Source organism: Amblyomma mixtum, chromosome 2 (genome assembly GCF_055824585.1).
Source record: "Amblyomma mixtum isolate Tamu chromosome 2, ASM5582458v1, whole genome shotgun sequence".
Taxonomy (NCBI): domain Eukaryota; kingdom Metazoa; phylum Arthropoda; class Arachnida; order Ixodida; family Ixodidae; genus Amblyomma; species Amblyomma mixtum.
In genome coordinates, this window is record NC_143013.1 from 63,299,338 (window position 1) to 63,315,101 (window position 15,764).

Consider the following 15,764-nt stretch of genomic DNA (forward strand, 5'->3'; position numbering starts at 1 on the left):
AGCAAGAACAACTCAGCCGCTTACACTAACGCAGTGGAACTGCCGGGGTCTCAAGAACCACAAGAAGCGGACTCATCTCCGCCTCTTTCTTGAGAACCTTGAGTTCCTCGTCGCCGTGGTTGCCCTTCAGGAACCCGGCGCCGGTACCAAACTCACAAACTACACTACATTTCAACACAACCCGCAGACATGTATACTTGTTCACAAGCGATACACTGCGCAGGAGGTCACACTTCCCACAACACCGTCTTTCCCATACACGATGGTTTCAGTGCTGCCCCTAAAGCGGTATGACCCACCTGTACACATTCTAAATATTTACTGCCCACCGAAACTTAAGAACGTCACGTTCAATGAAATTTTCACTCAAGCTATGCAGGTGGAGGGTACGGATCCCCTCCTAATCGTCGGCGATTTCAACGCCCCGAGCAGGCTATGGGGATACCCCCGGGAGGACAGGCGTGGGAGGAAGCTTGCGGAACTTCCTTCCACACTTGGACTCACCCTGCACACTGACCCCGCATACCCAACACGTGTCGGCAATTCCATTCAACGAGATACTTGCCCGGTCCTCACATTTACACGCAACATACGCCATGCCGACTGGCTGAATACAGAGGACACTCTAGGTAGTGATCACTGTATAATCAACACAACCATTTACATGCGTCCCCTGAAACGCCCACTAAAACAAGCTCGTATCCCTGACTGGACGACTTTCCGCACCTCTCTACCTATCGTAGACCCCCTCCAGTCGGGATACGACGCCTGGTCCAGATCGCTCACGTCTACACTCACACAACACGATAAGCAGATACAGCTCACAGACACCTCACAGGACAACCACCTTCTCCACCTTTGGGAGGCCCGTCGCAGCCTCACAAAGCGATGGAAGAAACAGAAACATAACAGACGCCTAAAGAACCGCATCCTCGAACTCACACAACAGGCAGCGGAATATGCTACTCAGCTAGCCGACACTAACTGGGTGGACCGGTGCAACGCGGCTGCTCGCCAGATGTCTGGCCGCAACACGTGGCGCCTGTTCCGCGCTCTCATCGATCCAACACAAACATGCACGGAAACCCAACGCCAATTACATAGGGCCTTGCACAACTTTACAGGAACGACAAAACAGCTAGCGCACACGCTCAGGGATCGATACCTGTGCACTACTAAGGACCCCCGGCAGGCGGCGTTCTCGTATGCAGGCGAAGAGAACACGGAGCTGGACAAGCCTTTCCAACTCCACGACCTCCGGGCAGCCTTAAGCAAAATGAAGCGGGGCACTGCACCCGGGCGCGACAAGGTTACGGTCAAGCTCTTGGCCAACCTTCCCGACGCAGCCTACGCCGCGCTCCTCAAATACATCAATAGCATTTGGGACGGGAGACTTCTCTCCCTCTCGATTGGAAATCGGCTCTCGTGACCTTTATTCCGAAGGCCGGAAAACCTATTGATGTGGAGAACATTCGCCCCATCTCCCTCACATCTTGTGTCGGCAAGCTGATGGAGACGATGGTGCGCGACAGACTCTCCGATTTTCTCGAAACACAGCACACTTTCGCACACACCATGTTCGGTTTTCGCCCTCACAAGTTAGCACACGATATACTTCTGCAACTTCACCACGACATCTTAGATCCTGTCGAATGTCCCCACAACGACAAGGTGGTCCTGGCCTTGGATCTTAAAGGCGCATTCGACAACGTTAAACACGAAGTAATCCTGGACCACCTCAGTAACACGAACTGTGGCCACAAAACATTCAACTACATAAAAGAATTTCTTACAGACCGTCAAGCCTACATACGCATACAAGATGCGGAACACGGGCCATACACCATCGGCTCGAGGGAAACACCTCAAGGCGCGGTCCTGCTCTCCCCTCCTCTTCAATTTGGCAATGCTTCATCTTCCCTCCAAATTGTCTTCTCTGCCCGGGATACATCACGCTCTTTATGCGGATGACATTACAATCTGGGCCACGCAAGGTAATCTGGGCCACATGGAGTCCTGCCTGCAAGCAGCGGCGACCCTAGTCGACGACTACGCGGCCTACTGCGGACACCAGTGCGCCCCAGCTAAATCAGAATTTGTGCACTTACGTCCCTCCCCTCGGGACACAACACCGCTTCGCATCAGTCTCCCCTCGGGACCGATCCGGGAGGCCAAGGAGATCCGCGTCCTTGGCCTCTTCATACACCACCAACGCAGAGTCGACACCACCCTAGCCAAACTTCGCACGGTGGGAGACCAGGTGGGCCGAATGGTCCGCCGGGTCTCCAACAAGCGGGGCGGATTACGAAGCAAGGATGCACTGCGGCTTGCCCATGCTTTCGTAACGAGTAGAATCCTCTACTCAACTCCCTACTTGCACCTGCGCAAACACAATGATGACCAACTGGAGGTCATCCTGCGGAAAGTCATCAAGCGGGCTCTCGATCTCCCGGTCACCACATCCAACCAGAGACTTCTGGCCTTGGGCGTGGTGAACACATTCCGGGAGCTTCGAGAAGCCCACTTAGTCAACCAATACACGCGTCTTGCACAGACCACGTCCGGTCGCCGCCTCTTGGACCGGCTACACATCAAACACGACTGCCACATTGAGGAAAGGGAGAGAGTGCCAGAACCCTGGAGACGCGCCCTCCGGGTCCGACCCCTTCCCAGCAACATGTCCAGAGAAGACCATAGCGGTCGTCGCCAGGCGCGCGCGGAAGCGTTGGCGCGATACTATGGTAACCAAGAACTTGTGTATTACGTAGACGTTGCCGGCCCACACCACGGGGGTGGTACACGGCCGCAGTCGTACACAACACAAACACAGTTAACGGGCTCACTTTCAAAGCCTACAGCGCAACACACGCGGAGGAGATTGCCATTGCTCTGGCTCTCACGAATCCCAAGTCAAAACACATCATCACCGACTCGCGAGGGGCCTGTCGGAACTACGAGTTGGGCTGGGCTCCCCCGCTTGGCTGGCGCATACTGGAATATAGCTGTCGATCTGAAGATCCAACTCCACGCAACCTGATTTGGGCCCCCGGTCACCAGGGACTCCAGGGAAACGAACAGGCCGATCAGGCCGCCCGCGCACTCTCTCCCCGGGCTATCTCCCTGTCCTTGGAAGGGTACTCCCAATCAGACAATCTGGCCATTACATTCAAACAAATCACCGATTACTACAAGGAGGAGCACCGGCGCTACCCGGCCCCTTGTAAGGGTCTGGATCGCGCTGACGAGCGCCTCCTCATCAAAATTCTCACTAACACTGTACTGTGCCCGGCGGTGCTTAAACATTTCAATACATTCTTTGATGGCGCGTGCCAGTTCTGTGGGAAGGTGTCTGACACCTTCCACATTGTTTGGGCGTGTCAATCTAACCCATCTATCCCCCCCAACCCCGACCCCACCAGAGAGGACTGGGAGGCGGCCCTGCTCGGCTGTCAAGATCTAAAGAGCCAAAAGGCCTTGGTTCAACGGACGCGGGCGGCGTTGCTTGCCAATGGGGCCCCTGAATAGGGGCTCCACCTAGTACTGTGTGGGGAAAGGGCCAATAGGGTCCTACCCCAATCACCTTTCTGTAAAATATTCAATTGCCCATAAATGTTTTTCACCACCACCGCACGCACACACATGCCTACAGGTCGGAACACGCCAGCTTGCTTCAAGAGTGTACGACGCCAGCGCCACCGCTACTTTCTTCAAGAAAGGGGACGCTCGTATGCAAGGCGCGCCGGCTTCGGTCGCGCCACTCAAAAATTCTAGTACACTCTACCCAGGGCTCCTCATCCTAGCTCTCCTGGCTCAGAAGCTCATAAACCGCTTCGGCGGTTCCGCGAAATCCTAATTCGTTATTGCGAAAGCCACCGTCTCTACCCGGCACCTGGGAAGGGGCTGAGTAAGGCGGAGGAGCGAACTATGCGGCGCCTGCAGATTGGAGCTCTTCTGTGTCCTGCCATAGCAAAACACTTCGATCCGAACACAGATGGGCGCTGCCCGCACTGTGGAGAGATGTGCGATATCTTTAACATGGTGTGGGCATGTACTCACAATCCTCACCTTTCCCCTTCCCCCACCCCAACCCGAGAGGCATGGGAGACTGCCCTCCTCAACTGCTCTACAATGAAGTCCCAAAGGGCTCTAGTAAAGCGGGCGCGAGACGGGGCCTCGTCGTGTGGTGCCCCGGACTAAGGATACCGACCATGCAGCAGGGTTTTTTGACCCTCAAACTCTCTTTGAATATTAACCCTTTGAAGGTTTTTGCCGTATATGTATTGCGGCGGTTTTCTGTCCCGCAAGGTCTTTGCCGTACGGGTACGGTTTCGATCTTCCGTTCGAAATTTTGCGCCAAAAGAACAATGCGTGCTCACTGAGGTGTGCTGCCACCTCTTAGCACTTACAAGAAGTGTTTGAATTTTGTGCTGCCTTCTTGCGGAGATAAGCAGAACTTATGCCTAGTTTTAGCGCGGCGGCACAGACTGCGGCAACGCCCCTTTTGTAGTGTGGGTTTCGCCGCGTGATCGCAACGGAGTCGCGCAAAATTTGAGTTTTCTTTTTGTCAGCACTATCTTTCAGGGGCTGCCGAAGTTGATTTCTATCTTTATTGGCGCTGCTCTTAGCTTGCTTATCACCGTTGCTCGCGAGGTATTCTCGCCCTCTGTGGCAACGCGCCTACGCGGTTTCGATTCCGCCGCGGGATCGCAACGGAGTCGCGCGAAACGTGTTTTCTCTTTGTGGGCACTGTTTTGCAGAGGCGGCGAAAGTTGATTTCTATCTTTATTGGCGCTGCTCTTAGCTTGCTTATCACCGTTGCTCTTCTATTCTATTGAACATTTTCCAGTTGTGAGTGATGCTGTCACCAAAGTACTGTTCGTAATTTTTTTTTACTATTTATTCTCGATTATATACATTTTGTAGATTCAAGATCCGCAATAAAGTAATTTGACCACCTGGGAAAGTTTTCTTCAAAATAATTCGATCCTCAAAGGGTTAAAGTTTTTCACCACCACCACCCAGCACTGCGTTCAGGCCAAGTGCCGTCGCTTTGCTGCTCCTCTACCCGCCGACCCTTCCGCTCATGTATGTTCCCAGCCCTGGTGCGTTCATTGCCAGGTAAACACCCACCCCTCCCTCGACCCCACTTGCCCCTTCCTCCTCGCTAAACAACGCGAGTGTGCCAAAGCTGCACACTGTCGTGCCGGCGCCCACATTTCGCTGGCGGGCCTGTCTAAACAAGCGCTGCGCGCCCGCCGACGCTCAAAGCAGGCCCAGACTTTCTCGGACAAGTCGCGACATGCAGCGTGACTCATCCCGACACCGCGGCGCCGACACGGACCCTTCCTCCTCTCCTCCTCTCCGTCGGTGCGAACTCCTCCGCCGCTCGCTGGCTCTCGACCATTGGTCTAATTTGAACGGTGGCCAGTGATTGGAGGATTTGAACGGCTGGCTGCCGTAACCGTTTCCAGTGGCTTTAAAAGCGGAGCCGCGCTGAACCCGAGCAGCAGACGGGCAGCAGAAGAGCCATCACGCCGGAGCTACGCTCGTCGCCGGGGCCGCCCTTCTTCTGTGTGCCTGCCCGTGGTGCTCTTGACCCTTGTATCATGTAAAAGCCCTTGTACATACTGTACATAAAAGTTATTTGACTCACCGTCGCCTCGACCGTTTCCTGGCTCGGACACCCAGTCCCAACAGTGGTGACAACGGTGGGATGCCCCAGTCCCAACAGTGGATGGCAGCTGCGGGATCGACCGGCGTCAGCTACCTCGGCGCGGTGAGTGCCTGATGTTTTCCCCTCAATTCGCCAGACTGCTCTAGCACACGTGATTGTAGTCTAGAGTAGGGCTGTGTGTGTGTTGCACTGTAGAGAGCTTTGCTGTTTCGAGCCAAGTCGGAGCGCTTTGAAACGAAAGCTGGTGCAGAGGGAGTTAACGAGGCGTGTTTGGAAAGAATTACTTGCGCGTGTCATACTAGTAGCGCTATAGTAGTGACCGGCAAGGGAATTCTAAGAAAAGGGCAAACTACAAGAGGCTATTGTGCACGATGGAGAACTTCAAAGTGAAGGAACTCATCGAAATTTGTGAAGAGTTGGGCATTGATTTGGGCCCCGCAAAACGAAAGCATGCGATTCTTGAGATCATGCGAAAGGAGAACGTAACGGCTGAGGAAGCCAATGAGGCCTGGGAAGAGATCACAGAACGCCGTGAGCGCGAGGAGGCCGAAAGACGCCGTGAGCGCGAGGAGGAAGAAAAACGCCGTGAGCGCGAGGAGGAAGAAAAACGCCGTGAGCGCGAGGAGGCAGAAAAACAGAAGCAGCTTGAGCGCGAACGGGCAGAACGTGAGCGCGAGGAGGCCGAAAAACGCCGTGAGCGCGAGGAGGCCGAAAAACGCCGTGAGCGCGAGGAGGCCGAAAAACGCCGTGAGCGCGAGGAGGCAGAAAAACAGAAGCAGCGTGAGCGCGAAGACGCAGAGCGAGAGCGACAAGAACGCCTCCGAGAGGCAGAGCGACAAGAACGCCTCCAAGAGGCAGAGCGACAGGAACGCCGAGAGATTAGAAAATTAAGAGAGTTGGAGTTGCTGCGAAGCTCGCCGGCGCCTAGTGTAGCTTCAATGACAGTACAGGCTAACGGCCAAAGAATCCGAGACCAACTGCCGCCGTTCGTAATAGGCGAGGACATGGCAAAGTATCTCGTGAAATTTGAGCATGTCTGTGAAAGGAATGTCATTGAGCGAGAACTGTGGGCACAGAATTTGCTAGCTCTGCTTCCCGGGGAAGCATCTGACGTGATAACGTGTTTGTCGAAGGAGGCGTTCGAGAGTTACGATGAGGTCAAAGAGGCCCTGTTGAGGAAATATAAGCTGTCACCTGAGGCATTCCGGCAAAGGTTCCGGTACGCAAAAAAAGGCAGTGAGTCGCACATCGACTTCGCGTTTAAGCTGAAAGCCGACCTAGTGGAATGGCTCAAGGGCGAGGAAGTTTATGACGATCGTGATAAGGTGGTAGAGTGCATTGCGCTGGAGCAATTCTACCGCTGCATCCAGGACGATGTAAGGCTCTGGCTGCAGGATAGGCTTACTGAGGTTAAGCTCAACAAGGCAGCAGAGCTGGCTGAGGAATACTACACTCGCCGAAACTTGCACAGCAGAGCATTACGCATCGAAAAGGCGGAAACAAAGGATGCTTCTCTAAGGAAGCCTGATGGAAGGAAACCGTTCGCGCGTCGCGATTTTCGAAAAGATGCGTCCTCTTTAAAGGAGGCTGTAGGCGAAGAACAAAAGGAGTTAAGGAAATCTGACGATGCTCCTAAGCAGCGCGCTGATGCCGCACGTGCGTTTGAGTCACGGAGGCCTTTGACATGCTACCACTGCAAAAAGGAAGGGCATATCGCGGCAAACTGTAGACAAAATGTTGCTTTCGCAACGATTCGGGAGACAGACAAGAATATGCGGTTGTTGGAACCATATATGCAGGAGATAAGTGTGAACGGTAAGAGATGCAAAGCCCTTCGTGACTCGGCGGCAACTATGGACGTTGTCCACCCGTCCTTAGTTTCTCCGAATGATTTTACAGGAGAATGCGCGTGGATAAGGCAAGTAGCCGAGGAGCAATGTGCTTGCTTACCGATCGCTACAGTGATCATTGAGGGTCCTTTTGGTCAGCTTAACACCGAGGCGGCCGTGTCTGCCGCCCTCCCTGAGCATTTTCCTTACCTCTTTTCGAACAGCTCAGAGCAGCTTCTGAGGGATAAAGGCAAATCGTTCTTTGCCGGCATGGCATGCATGGCCCTTACGCGATCTCAAGCGCGGAAGCTTTCGCAGAAACTTGTCCTTGCACCGGAGAGGGAAACACCGCTTAGGGAAGCGGATGAGCATTGTAGCCTAGATACGGTGTCGGTGGAACCTCAGATCGAGGACTCTCCGGGAAGCGGAGAACTCGCTGCTAACGAAACTGAAAACAGTTTCAACGATAGTGGCAACGAGAAGCTAACGGCGACGCTACTGAGCGAGGCGAATTCCACATTGAGCCCAGTTTCCGACACTTGGCACGAGCTAACTCAGGTTGACAGAGCGACGCTCGTTCGGGAACAGCAGGAAGATAGCTCGATAATAGCTTTGCTGGATAAAACTAAAGGAGGAACAAAGAAAAAGAATGTTTCATTTCATCAGAAATCCGGCTTGTGGTACCGAAATTACGCTGACGCCCGTGGTCGCAAGTACGAACAGCTTTGATCCCACAAAAGTATCGCCGTCAGCTATTGAACCTGGCGCACGAAAACGCGTGGGCAGGGCACCTCGGCGTGAAAAAGACCAAAGCTAGGCTCGCCCAAGAGTATTACTGGCCCCATTGCTGGAAGGACATTGAAGGCTTTGTGCGCTCTTGCGACACTTGCCAGAGAGTAGGCAAGTCTACCGACAAGTGGAAGGCGCCCATGAAACTGGTGCCAATCATAACCGAACCCTTCCGCCGGTTGGTAATTGACATTGTAGGGCCACTGCCCGAGTCCAAGAACGGTTGTCGGTATATTCTGACTGCTCTGTGTGTCGCGACAAAGTTTCCTGAAGCGATACCTCTCAAGGAGCTCAATTCTCCTCAGGTCGTAGACGCCCTTCTCTCAATTTTCGCTCGTGTCGGATTTCCCTCGGAAATTCAGTGTGTCAATGGCAGTGTCTTTACCAGCTGCCTAACCTCTACCTTTTTCGAAAGGTGCGGTATCAAGGTCGTACACAGCTCGATCCATCACCCGCAGTCGAACCCAGTAGAGCGTATGCACTCGGTGCTCAAAAGAATATTGCGAGCTCTTTGCTTTGAGCGCAAACGCGATTGGGAAGCCTGCGTGCCTGCAGCTATGTTCGCTTTACGATCCGCTCCCCACGAGAGCACAGGCTTCAGCCCTGCGGAGCTTGTGTACGGCCGAAGCTTAAGAACACCGCTGCGAATGCTGCGAGAGTCGTGGGAAGGCGAGGAGGAAGACCCAAACGTGGTCACGTACGTCCTTAACCTGCTTCAAAGGATCGGAAAAACGAAAGATCTTGTCGAGAGCCACATGAAGGCAGCGCAACAATTGTCAAAAGAGTACTACGACAAGTCAGCAAAGAAGCGTACATTCGAAGTGGGCAGCCAAGTAATGATACTGCGACCGTCTAAGAAAAATAAGCTTGAGGTCCAGTGGGAGGGACCAGCAAACGTGGTATCGAAAATTTCTGATACCAACTACGAAGTTAAACTAGGTAGAAGGCCCAACAAAATCTATCATAGTAACCTGATGAAACCGTACATTCAGCGTCACGCTGTCGTGAATGTGATTTTGAATGGTTCGGACGAGGAAGGTGCAGAAATCCTGACCTCTGCGGACATGAAGGAATGCGGTTCGGCTGCATTGTTAGAACAGGTTAACTTAGAACCACGTCTAAGCCAAGCCCAGAAGGAAGACTTGAGAACGATTGTTTCTGAGTTCGAAAAAGTGTTTTCGGATCGTCCCGGAAAGACGACGCTAATTGAGCACGATATCGAGCTAACGTGTGAAGAACCGATCCGTAGTAAGCCGTATCGCTGTTCTCCCGTGCAGAAAGAAATCATGGCAGGTGAGATCAAGCGAATGTGCGATGTTGTGCCATAGAGGTGGTCCCGTTGCGCTCGCCACCCGTTTCGTGACTGAGCGTTGCCAACTCTCTTAGCGGTAGCGAAGACTCCGAGTCAGGCGTCGGTGAGACTAAGAAAATGCTTTATACATTATGTACAGGGCATAATATAGTTCAACATCGGCACGGGGGCCGAGAGCTATACAACGCGACTGTTCTCGCACAGCGACGATCAGCGAGACACCAGCACGTCACACCATCCGACTCCACTCGTGAGCAGCACTCGACTCACGGTGGGTCGGACTCTCGGTCACTCGGTCACACACCTCCAAGCTGCAGCGTTGGGGCTTTTATAGCCTGAGGAACGGTGGCCCCTCAGAACTGGCCAATCCAAAGGCAGCACTCGACGGCAGTCCGAAAGGACCAATCAGCGATCGCGCGGGCCAACCGCTTCAAATTTTGCCGCGCGCGGTGGCGTCCGGGAGAGAAGGAATCTGGCGCCTCGCTGTCTGGCCTCTTGCGACAGGTCCAGGCGTGTTGCTTGCAGATGCTTCTCCTAGGACTCCGCTGCCGTACGGCGCAGCATCGTGGCTTGTCAGGGAGCGTTAGGGCGCGTGCCTTGCGGCGCAGCACCAGGGCTTGTCAAAAGGGACGCTCGCAGGAGAAAGTTAGCGGCCGGCAGAATTGGAATCCGGGCGGGTTTCCCGGCATGACAGCATCCCCGCCATCAGATAAGGCGCCGGGAAGACGAGCTGCTTCCACGCGGCTCGGATGCCAGGCGCGCATCTTCGTCAGGCTCTTCCAAGTTCACGTCCAGTCCAGGTAACTTCACGAGCACCAGGTCCCACTCGCAGGCCAGGAGCTCTGTTGACCTCGTTGTCGCCAAGGCACCTCGACCAGCTTCGCTGAGGTCGTTCCGATCCCCTTGCTTCTCGCTACTGGTCATGGTTGGTCGTTCTGCAGACTACAAAACCGACCGGCAAAAGGCAACACCCAACACAAGCAAGTGCCCTCTGTCTCCCATCAAACACCAGACGAAGCCATAATCCAAATTAACCTAACTAAATTGATGTCCCCGTTTATTCCCGCTGCAACAAAAGGCATGTGTACGATCTGGTACACAAGGTTCAAACAACCATTTTGCAAAGTATCAACACATCAAAATAGCAGGAGCACTTAATAATCAACAATAATAATGAAAATAAGATTGGTCCCCTTGAAATCATTTGGACCGAAATCACACTACTGAGGAAGCAAATGAGGTCATTCATTTTTGCCCCTTTCTTCCTTCGAACATGATAGTTTGCCGCAAAGCGAGAGAATGTAAGTAACGAGGAGGTCACTGAAAGAAGCGAGGCCTAGAATGCACGACTTAGAGCATCGGCGTTCGCGTTCAACCTTCCCTTCTTATAGCGGTCAACCAGATTGTGCTGCTGGAGGGTCATGCTCCACCTCAGCAAACGGCCGCTTTTAGACGACATGTTACTTAACCAGGTTAGAGGGCAATGGTCCGTTTCCACAACAAACTTAGAACCGGAGACATAACAAGCCAGCTTCTGAACTGCCCACACAAGGCAGGCGCACTCTTTTTCAGAGGTGCTGTATGCCTCTTCCCTACAACTTAGTTTTCGACTCAAATACAAAATTGGTCGTTCATGACCACTAGCCTCTTCTTGGCATAGCACCGCTCCCATTCCGCGATCACTCGCGTCACATTGAATGATGAAACCTTTCGAAAAGTCTGGCGCCGTTAGAACCGGCTTATGGCTCAATACTTGTTTCAACATTTGGAACGCATTTTCTTTCTTCGAGTCCCACGTCACCTTAACGGGCTCCGATTTTCGAAGCGCGTCTGTTAGCGGGCTGGCAAGGTCAGAGTAGTCTCTCACATAGTGTTGGTAATATCCAGCTAAACCTAAAAAAGCCCTTATATCCGTCTTAGTGGTTGGCCGGGGATAGTTTACAATAGCGGCTACCTTGATGTCGGAAGGTCTACGCCGGCCGCGCCCCACCACATGGCCCAAATAAGTCACCTCACCGCAACCTAGGTGACATTTAGCTGGTTTCACAGTGAGGCCTGCCTCTTTCAACCTGCACAATACAACTCGCAAGTGCTCGAGATGTTCTTCCCAAGTGTCCGAAAAGATGGCAACATCGTCGAGGTATGGCAATGCAAACTCGCCCAAACCATGAAGCACTCTGTCCATCAGGCTAGAGAAACAATACGGCGCGTTTTTAAGTCCGAAGCTCAGCATGAGTGGGCGGAAGGTTCCGAACGGGGAAACGAACGCGGCGCAACGGCTAGCCCGTTCCGTAAGGGGTACTTGCCAATAGCCTCGCACGAGGTCTAGCGTAGATATATAATTTGACTTCGACACCGTCTCCACTCTTTCTTCTAGGTTCGGTATCAGATATGTCTGATCTCGGGTGATCGCGTTCAGACGCCGATAATCGACGCATGGCCTCGGATCCTTTCCCGGAACCTGGACAAATATCAGGGGCGATGTGTAGTCGCTCTCACTTGGCACTATAACCCCCAAGTCACGCATGCGCTGAATCTCCTCAGCCATGATTTTTTTCTGCACGGGTGAACAACGATACGGTTTACTGCGGATCGGTTGCTCAGATGTTAGCTCCATGTCGTGCTCTAAGACCGTGGTCTTTCCGGGACGGTTCGAAAAAACCTCCTTAAACTCGGAAACTATTCCCTTTAAATCCTCCTTTTGGGTGGTACTTAGACGCGCGTCCAAAGTCAGCTGTTCCAACATTAGCTCTAAACCACAATCTTTCATGTCAGCTGTCGTCAGGATTTCCGCCCCTTCCTCATCGGCAGCATTTATCGTCATGCTTACAATCGCGTGACGCTGAATGTAGGGCTTCATCAAGTTGCTGTGATAAATTTTGTTGGGCCGTCTCCCTAATTTCACTTCGTAGTTGGTATCGGAAAGCTTCGATACAACCTTCGCGGGTCCTTCCCAGTGAACCTCGAGCTTGTTTTTCTTCGACGGACGCAGCAACATCACTTGACTACCCACTTCGAAGGTGCGTTTTTTTGCTGACTTGTCGTAATATCCCTTTGACAAGATTTGCGCCGCCTTCATGTGCCTCTCTACAATATCTTTTGTTTTCCCGAGCCTCTGAAGAAGGTCGAGGACGTAGGAGACTACATTTGGGTCGTCATCACTGCCTTCCCAAGACTCTCGCAGCATGCGCAGCGGAGTTCTAAGGCTTCGGCCATACACGAGCTCCGCGGGGCTAAAGCCTGTGCTCTCATGGGGAGCAGACCTCAAGGCGAACATAGCTGCGGGAATGCAGGCCTCCCAGTCACAGTGACGCTCAAAGCACAGGGCTCTCAATATGCGCTTCAGCACCGAATGCATTCGCTCTACTGGATTAGATTGCGGGTGATGGATAGAACTGTGCACCACTTTAATGCCGCATCTTTCCAAAAGGGTAGAAGTTAGGCAGCTGGTGAAGACGCTGCCATTGTCGCACTGGATCTCAGAAGGGAACCCGACGCGTGCGAACATTGAGAGCAGAGCGTCCACGACCTGGGAAGAATTTAGCTCCTTAAGTGGTACCGCCTCCGGGAACTTGGTCGCGACGCACAGGGCCGTCAGAACATACCTACACCCGTTCGTTGATTCTGGCAGAGGACCTACAATATCAATTACCAGTCGCCGAAAAGGTTCTGTTATGACTGGCACTAACTTCATCGGCGCCTTCCACTTGTCAGTGGATTTGCCCACTCTCTGGCAGGTCTCGCAAGATCGCACGAATTGTTCGACATCCTTCCAACAATACGGCCAATAAAACTCCTGAGCCAATCTAGCCTTGGTCTTTTTTAAGCCAAGATGCCCTGCCCACGCATTTTCGTGCGCGAGTTCCAATAACTGACAGCGATATTTTCGAGGGATCAAAATCTGCTCATATTTGCGTCCCTGCTTATCGGTGTAGCAGCGATACAATAAGCCAGATCTCTCGTAAAATGAAACCCTCTTTTTCTCCACTCCCAGTTTGACGCTCTTCATCAGATCGGCTATTGAGCAATCTTGCTGCTGCTCGCGAATGAGCGTTTCCTTTTCAACTGCGGCCAGCTCCTGCCAGCTGGCGGAAACCGGAGCGAGTATGGAGCCCGCGTCGCCTAACTGCGGCGTCGTGTCTAGATCGCGGCTAGCGGTGCACGTATCACTCTCAGTCTCGTCCAAACCGCGCTCTCCCAAGCCAGTCTCCGAGCTCTGCATCTCCCGTGTCTGCCCGCCACTCAAGTTACCTTGATCGCTCCGCGTGCCGCACCGCTGTTCGTTCACCGACTCAAAGTCCAGTTCCCTCGACAGTTGGCGCGCTTTGGATCGCGTGAGGGCCATGTACGCCACGTCGGCAAAAAATGATTTGTCCTGATCCTTCAGCATCTGCTCCGAGCTATTTGAGAACAGGTAGGGAAAGTGCTCCAGAAGGGCGGCAGACACAGCGGCTTCTGTGTTAAGTTTTCCAAACTCTCCTTCAATGATGACCGCTGCGATCGGTAAGCAGACACTCTCATCCTCGGCCACTTGCCGTATCCAAGCGCATTCTCCTGTAAAGTCACTAGAGGAGACGAAAGACGGGTGGACGACGTCCATAGTTGCTGCCGAGTCCCGAAGTGCTCTGCACTTCTTGCCGTTTACTTTAATTTCCTGCATGTATGGCTCCAACAGTCGCATGTTTTTGTTTGTTTCCCGTATCGCTGCAAAAGCAACTTTCTCTTGGCAGTTCGCCGCGATGTGCCCTTGCTTTTTGCAGTTGTAGCAGATTAACGGCTTCCGTTTTTCAAAAGAACGCGTCGCATCGTTTCGCTGCTTGGGACCATCGCTAGCATTCTGAGATGCATTCTGCCCTTCCTTCGCAGTTTCTTTGGTAAGGGACTCGTCTTTCCGAAACTCGCGACGCTTGATTTGCTTCCGTTCGTCGGGCTTCCTTGAAAACCCGTCTCTCTTATCTGCTTTTTCTACACCCACTGCCCTGCTGTGCAAGCTGCGGCGGAGGTAATACTCTCCAGCTAATTCTGCTGCCTTGTCTAGCTTAACCTCCTTTAGCCTATCTTGCAGCCAGAGCTTGACATCCTCATCAATGCAACGGTAGAACTGTTCTAACGCGATGCATTCGACGACTTTATCGCGGTCGTCGTAAACCTCTTCGCCTTTCAGCCATTCAACCAGGTCGGCTTTTAGACGAAACGCGAAGTCAACATGTGACTCCCTGCCCTTCTGTGCATACCGGAACCTCTGCCGGAAAGCTTCGGGCGACAGTTCGTACTTTCGCAATAGCGCCTCCTTCACATCACTGTAGCTCTCAAACGCCTCTTTCGATAAGCAAGTTATCACGTCAGATGCCTCCCCGGGAAGCAAGGCTAACAGATTCTGTGCCCAGAGGGATCGCTCAATGTCATTCCGTTCGCACACATGCTCAAATTTAACGAGGTATTTAGCCATATCCTCGCCGACTACAAAGGGCGGCAGTTGGTCGCGTATTTTTGGAGCGTTAGAGGGAACCGTCGTAGAAGCAAGACTGGGCGCTGGCGAGGTTTTTCGGAGCTGCAGCTCTTTCATTTTAACCTCGTGCTCTCTAAGCGCCTGGCGCTCCCGCATCTCCTCCTCGCGACGTTCAATTTCTCTCTTTTCCTCCCGTTCACGCCTTTCATTGATATCAGCCCAGGCCTCTTCGGCCTCCTCAGCCGTCACGTCCGCAGTCCTCATGACCTCAAGGATCGCTTTCTTTCTTTTTGTTGAGCCCAAATCAATGCCCAACTCCTCACAAATTTGGAGAAGTTCTTTAACCTTGTAACTCTCCATCGTTCACACGGCCTCTTGCTGTTTGCCCTTTTAGAAACTACTTGCCGTACACTACTATATCGCTACTAGTTCGGTACGCGCAAGAATTTCACACACTGCCTTGTTTACCCCTTCAGCATCCCTTGGTTTTCAAAACACTCTTCCTAGGCTTGAAACACACAAGGTTAACGCAATGCTACACCAATTCTTTCTCTAAGCTACTATAACCTGTGTTAGAGAAAGTCTGGCGTTTGAGGAAAACTTCAGGCACTCACCGCGCCGAGGTAGCTGATGTCGGTCGATCCCATAGCTGCCATCCAATGTTGTGCCATAGAGGTGGTCCCGTTGCGCTCGCCACCCGTTTCGTGACTG

General features: G+C 52.9%; 1 protein-coding gene and 1 pseudogene across 1 annotated transcript; both read left to right on the top strand.

Annotated features, from left to right (window-relative positions):
• The first annotated feature begins 5,225 nt into the window (after positions 1 to 5,225).
• On the top strand, positions 5,226 to 6,830 carry LOC149359535 (uncharacterized; annotated as a pseudogene).
• Positions 6,831 to 8,672: 1,842 nt separating this feature from the next.
• Positions 8,673 to 9,620, top strand: LOC149359536 (uncharacterized). Its single transcript, XM_089567698.1, has one exon. It carries the CDS (start codon positions 8,769 to 8,771, stop codon positions 9,618 to 9,620), a length of 852 nt encoding a protein of 283 aa, XP_089423824.1. The 5' UTR covers positions 8,673 to 8,768.
• The last annotated feature ends 6,144 nt before the right edge of the window (positions 9,621 to 15,764 follow it).